The 6,782-nt window shown below is 40.3% G+C and overlaps 1 protein-coding gene across 1 annotated transcript; it reads left to right on the top strand.

Moving 5' to 3' along the window:
• Positions 1-4,035: 4,035 nt before the first annotated feature.
• Positions 4,036-6,743, top strand: pcbd1 (pterin-4 alpha-carbinolamine dehydratase/dimerization cofactor of hepatocyte nuclear factor 1 alpha). The gene is made up of 4 exons (XM_064934548.1): positions 4,036-4,183; positions 5,640-5,771; positions 6,086-6,166; positions 6,399-6,743. The coding sequence occupies exons 1-4, from the start codon at positions 4,181-4,183 to the stop codon at positions 6,489-6,491; spliced, it is 309 nt and encodes a 102-aa protein (XP_064790620.1). The 5' UTR covers positions 4,036-4,180; the 3' UTR covers positions 6,492-6,743.
• The last annotated feature ends 39 nt before the right edge of the window (positions 6,744-6,782 follow it).

The following is a 6,782-nucleotide window of genomic DNA, read 5'->3' as shown; positions in this document are numbered from 1 at the left end:
AGCTAATGGAAGCTCATAATACTGCGGGGGGTGCTGTCACACTAGCCATATATCTGTCAGATAATGGCTACTTGGCCTTAAAAGTCTGATCTACAACATAATCTGAAATATTGTTAAGTAGAGTGTACATTATGGAGAGACGCTTTCAAAATCCCATTACGGCTTAATCCCTCCATGCTCCCTAATGTATAACCCACAATCCCTTTCCTGTGCAGAGCACCATCCAAAACAAACAGAAAAGCTTTTCTTTTATCCGCTTCAAGAAAGACTGTCTTATCTAATCGATACACATCTTGTCCCATGAGAGGAGAGAGAATTACTTCTCAATAGGAGTGTACAACACGGCTCCTCTTTGCTGACTCAATTAGGAACTGTGAGGATCAAAGTCTCAGGCTTAGCCTTACTCCTAGGAGTCACAAGTACTTTAGTACTGTCTACTTTCACTTTTGTTGGCATTTGCCATTATTAACAGTTATCATCCACTGTACTAAGTAATCGTGATGTCACAAAAAGCACATAAAACGTACATAAAAGTCCATATCTTAAATCATCTTGTCCAGTTGATTGGACATTGTCAGTAAAATTATTTATCTATAGTTAAAAAAGTATCCAAAGTAAAAAAATAAATAAAAGTATGCTGTTCTAAATATTTTGTTTTCAAAATGACAGGAAATTGTTTTTGTTTACACAAGCAAATTAGTGTTACTTGGACTGACATGCACAGTATGGTAGCAGGTGTCATTGATGGAAGACCTATGCCTGTATCAACAACAATGCACTCCATAGGGGGAAGACACAAAGGCAACGAACGACCAGCTCATCATTACGTTTTTTTCCAGTGATCATCAAAAAGCATGCATTTGATTGTCCTTTGTATCTGTCACACATTCACTCGACATTTCTGCAGTACACATTTGTATGAATTTCCCATAGTAGTAAATGGTCCTTTCCACACCCTCCCCTCTGAAGGGTCCTCACAGGAACCAATGTAGCTCGTGGGGGACACTTAGTGTCCATAAGCCAGTAGTGCAGCCTTCAGCTGTATCCTATATGTCTCCAGTTTCACCCCCCCCCCTCCCCCCAAAATGTGCATTACAAGCTCCTATTGATTGACTGGGGGATGACATACTAGCTATCACTTGGAGTGTTTTTTTTAAGGGGGAAAGGAATTCGATAGTGGCTCACTCTGGTTAGGGACCTCGGCATTGATCTATAGGAAGTCCAAGACTAGACCCATACTGAAGAGGAGAAGATAAACCTGCCTTGTCCTGTGAAACCAGATCCCTTGGAGCACGTTTAAGGTGACCCCCAAATGTCAATGCTCTACCCTGATGTCTTGTAACGCTCTGATTGTTTATAAATACGGCCACTGCCGTAACATGCCTTCTGAGGTTTCCACCAGTATCTTTGCAGGCTTAATGGCTCTTTCCATCATTATTGGCGTGTCAGCTCCTATTAACCCCACAAAGGGCCTCTGATCAATACGTGGCGAGGTAGTTTCAGCAGATGCATTTGTCAGGCTCAGAAACCAGGTCAGGATTACACTCCCACCCCAGGAAATAATCTCATGGATTGCAAATGCAATCATCAGAATGCCAAAGCAGTATATTCTGCTCTGTGTCAGGATCTGGGAAAGTTACAGACCTGCAGCCAGTCCACTGAGAGAGGACTCTTATTATCAAAAACACAAGGAACTAGAATGTGTAGTGATTTACTTACAAATCATGATGTTATGTGGAATGTTCAGTACACTAATTCAAGTCTATGTATATCATGTTTTAAGTCATGTATGTTGCTCATTGATGGCAACAATGCCTACGGCAGTTGATATGTTTTGCTTGTGTAGATGTTATGTCTTATGTTTAATTATGTGCACAATATCTGTGAATACATTATCTGCACAGAGTCGTGCCACCCCCCCATTGGTTGTAACAGCAAAGCTGTGACAAACACTGACAAAGGGCTGGTACAGACCCTGCATGGAAGAGAAAACAGGTTAAGTAGATTGTAAAAATCCACTGGTTTGTGATGTTTGGGCATAATGTCACCGTCAAACACTGCATGCACTTTCTTTGTTTTATACAAATATGCAAGAATGTGCACTCTGAACCAGATTTACTGAGCATTGTGACACCTGTGAATGAAGCTAAAATATGAAACTGTCTTTTTGCATTTTTATCTAACAATATTGTTACCTCTCTGTAAATCTCTAGTTGACTTTTTTTTTTTACCCCTTTTCAACCTTGTAGAATTTATAGACAGACACTGTACCTTGTAACAGTAGTCAGAGATGTCGAGGACATCAACTTTGGTTGGTAGAAGGTTATGGAGCGTAAGCCATGTCTGGTCCATTTTCAATGCAGGCAGTCCTAAAAACAATGGATTCATAAAAATATGAATACAGTCATTTACAATTCCATGAAAAAGCTTTATCTGAATCATAACGATAAAGCAGGCGTAAAACACTGTAAATAGCATGCCTATATAATGAAGATGACCGCGCAGTAAATTAAGTGAAATTAGTCACAAATGACAACAAATGACAGTTTGCAAATTCTCTTTCCTCTTTTAAATTATATTCAATGTAAAATCTACACATTTCATTGTACTTTAAGATATGGAAAAGCTGTGACAAATTGTTCTTAAAAGTTGGTTAAAAAGTGGTAACAGTAAATACAGAAAAGTAAACTGACACATAATTTTACGCTGCCCTGAAGAAAATGATCTAATATGTAAAAACGTTGCTCATTTTGGTTACAGTTGATAAAGTGAAGCCACGGTACTATATATACAGCCACGTGGATAGAACTTTGCTGTTCTACTATGCATACACAGTCTTACACATTCTCTGTTGGACATCAAAATAAGACCACCTCTTTCGCCTTTACCCCTGAATGAGAACACTCACCTGAATACAACTTTGCATTATGCTTTCCTTAATTTAGCTTGGTTGTAAAGAAGGAGCAAAAAAATAGTGTCTGTGTTTGAATTCTTCTGAGCTCCATTTCCTACTACAAAACAATATCACTGCCACTCATCTTTATGACAGCCAGTTACTAATAGTGTTTAAAGGGCAGTATGCATGCGTGCAGAGTAGTTCCCCTCGTTTGGCTTGGAGTGTCTTTGGGTTTGGATTGAGAAGATAAGACAACATAAACAGTCACATAAGGAGTTATCCGTGTGCTTATAATGTATTATGAAGGGGGTATTCATAGTACATGGTATCTAAAGGTTTAACCCACACATTTGAAACCCATTGCAATATGAACATGAATGTGTGCATTGATATGTTGGTACTAAGACTCTATTGGTGTACCATCCCAGGGTCTGTCTTACACCAAAGGATATATGGATGAGAGGGAGCCATATTCTAAGGTGATATCATTTGGGGGAAAGAAGAGAGCTCAAACAACCCTCTATCAGTACAACAACCCCCATTATCCATCTACCTCGAGTTCTAGCCACTTAATATATGCACATTAACAAATCCTTTGCAGTGCAAATCAAACCAAACCACTGAAGCAGCATATTCATTTCCCACACTCATTCAGCCATTTAACATTATCACTTGTCACATCCTCTCCCTCGGTTCATTTCATTAACTAGTTAATTTCCATGTACGCTCCCCGTGAGGGCTGAATTCACAGGGGTCATCTCACAGTAGGGCAACTCATTAAACTTTGACCTGCATTGGACCATGACAGTGGGACAGAGGTAACCGTCGACTCGCTCAGAGACATATACTCGCTCAGACATCATTTAGCTAAGTCTACGTCTCCATCGCAGTAAACCATTGAACATTAGTATCCTGCACTCATGTGAATGACATCAATCAGTGATTTTTGTTTACAGTGAGTGCTGTTGTATATGAGAACATAATATGTGATCATCCTTTCACGAAGAAAACATAATCCTACATGGATGCCCTTTTCAATTTTCCCTCATAAAGACTGGCTAGAGAAATGGCGTTGTTACGGGCAACGGCAGAGGATTTATGATGATTGCCATGCTGAAGAAAAGCTGGGCAGTATAACCAGAAGAGGGCATTTCTCTTCAGGCTTCTGCATGGACAGCTGAAACAGGACCCCCGCTTGCATTCCAGCTGCTAACTGCAATAGCAGATTGACTCACTGCAAGTGAAACGAGCAGAAGCCGAGCCCTCTGAGAACAGACAAAAACCATGGTGAGTGAATTGCTTCAATCTTATCAGAGGGCGCTGCTTATAGCCAAGTGCCAACTGTATTCTGACTGACACACTGTATTGTTATGTTGCTGCGTTGTCTTCAATAGATACTGAAGATGAAGCAATATGAGTTTTTACTGTTGATTGATCATTTCAAATAGAATATTTGACGAACAGAATACTAACTCAATATTATAACATGAGATGGCACCTAAAGTGTATACGTTGTTTTGCAATAAAACATATTATTGTCCTGACAGGAACAGTCTCTATGCAGCCAATCATTGGATGAGATGAGGTTGAAGCCTCAGGTTATTGTATGCCTGTGCTCAATGTGCTGTCCCCAAAATCTGTCAGCGTTTCTCAGATAGAACAGATTAGCCTGTTGCTAAGATACCTGTTGACTTCGTTCCACTTTATCAGCAGTATCGACTACTTCATTGTGACATGTTTGCTTTGTGTCTATGTTGGCTCAACAACATTACGTTCATTTGGGGGCATTGACAAATCCTCTAAAAATATCCCCCTTCATTTATTGAGTTGCATGCCTTTTAATCTATAACACAAATTAGTTGAAGATGAGTAATTTGCTTATTATTGCACTCCATAGTCTGTGCCTTTTCCGTCCACAACTGCAGCTGACATAAGCCTCCTTTTTGATTCACCTTTCAGAATTAACTGAGTTTTAAGCTCACGTGATACCACATCATGTGTGAAGCGCTGTGGGAATCCCATAGACTTAGACATTGCATCATTATATCTGTCCCATTATGGTGTCTGAGAGCATGGGCAGCGCTTATGATGCCATCTCCATTTTGAAATGGCCCATTTTCTTCTTCCACTACTTCTATGAGTTGGTAAACAAACTGAAAGTGTGCACACTGCCAGCTAGTGTGTTGTTTGAACAGGTATAAAGACAAGGTTGGCGATTTACTGCCATCTGCAGTTATGGAATGTTTCATCACAAGTATAATTAATTGGCTGAGCCCTCCTGGTGACCAGGATGGAATTGTGTGATCCTTCCTTATCCCATAGGAAGTCCCACCCAGTTGACTACTTCCAAATGGTGAAAGTCCTCGACCCATCCTAAAACGGGCTTTTGGGCACTTGAGTCCTCTATCTATCTCTATGGGAATTATATTGAAGCGATATGGAGAAAGCAATGAAGCCTCCCTCTTTTTGAAAACCAGGGTGTTTGCAGTTAGGGTGAATTGTTTTTTATTAATAAAGCTGACACAATTCCCAATTCTACATAACAGGTAATTGTACATGTCTTGTTCTACAAAATTTCTATCTGAACGTTCTGTAACATTGCACCCTTATGAACAGGCCTTGGGAATGCTATGCAACACTCTATTGAATCCAGATGGGCTTCTTTGTAACCAATCACAGTTTGCATTTATGCAACTGCCCCCTTTACATTGGAATCCGGTGAATGTTTGCTTTGCTCTTCCAGGCCAGTAAAATCCAGGGTTTGAGTGAGGAGGAGAGGGACCACTTACTCCCCCTGCTACGGAACGCCCAATGGGTGGAGGTTGTGGGCAGGGATGCCATCTACAAAGAGTTCATCTTCAAAGACTTTAACCAGGTCAGAAAGGCTTGGACAATATACTCAAATTAGAGCTCAGGGCCCATTATTTATAAAGTGTCTGTTTTATCTAAGATCAGGTGCTCTCTGTCCATGCTATATTATTCATTATGTTCTAAAAGTCAACACTGATCCTAGCTAGATCAGCACTCCTACTCTGAGATACTTTTTGAATACAGACACAGATTATTTTCTGACAATGTGACATCAAACAAAATAAGAAACTTGCTAATAAATGGCTGTAGGCTATACAATGCATATTACTTGACTGTGACAATAAGACCTTGGAAGTATAATCTGCTACTTTATCACAGGCCTTTGGTTTCATGTCCAGGGTGGCACTACAAGCTGAGAAGATGGACCATCACCCTGAGTGGTTTAACGTGTACAACAAGGTATTTCAATAAGCCCCTGCCCAAGGCCCACTGCCTGGGGTAAAATAGATATAGACAAACCAGTTAGCATCACTCGTTGTAAAAGGTACGTTGTGACTTGACATTTTTTAAATTTAAAATGTCCCTCTGTATGTCTCATTCTCACCCATTCCTGTCATTCTGGTTTCCATTTACCATGTCTTGCCTGCAGTCTCTCATCCTTATCCTCACTCCATCTTCCCCTTTCCCCCAGGTCCAAATCACACTCAGCACACACGACTGTGGGGGCCTCTCTCAGAGAGACATCACTTTGGCTACCTTCGTTGACCAAGCATCGGTCCTCTAAACAACACGTGGACTGCTGCCATTTCAGTTGATCATTTCAGTGGTGGAACCCAGAGCAGAGCCTGCCTATTAAATCGCTCTCCATACATTCATTCAGATGACTAACCTTTAACAGGAAATTATCAAACAGGAAATTACATCACAGAATCCCAATTAATATTTAATGTTTACAGGTCACTTTTAATTCAAACATTTTGCTGGTGTGGTGTTTGTTGCTTGACTGATGAAGCCAAATATACCTTTTTAAAAATTGCTTTGGTGGAAAGTGGATTTATTAGCAACCAGTGATTAG

This window comes from Oncorhynchus masou, chromosome 24 (genome assembly GCF_036934945.1).
Source record: "Oncorhynchus masou masou isolate Uvic2021 chromosome 24, UVic_Omas_1.1, whole genome shotgun sequence".
Lineage (NCBI taxonomy): Eukaryota > Metazoa > Chordata > Actinopteri > Salmoniformes > Salmonidae > Oncorhynchus > Oncorhynchus masou.
Note: the sequence above shows the minus strand (reverse complement) of the source record. Positions and strands in the feature narration are given on the sequence as shown.

Excerpts from the sequence above, each read along its gene's own strand:
- pcbd1 (XM_064934548.1), top strand. Across the intron at positions 5,772-6,085 it reads TCTTCAAAGACTTTAACCAG|GCCTTTGGTTTCATGTCCAG; the intron begins GTCAGAAAGGCT and ends ACTTTATCACAG. Across the intron at positions 6,167-6,398 it reads GGTTTAACGTGTACAACAAG|GTCCAAATCACACTCAGCAC; the intron begins GTATTTCAATAA and ends CCTTTCCCCCAG.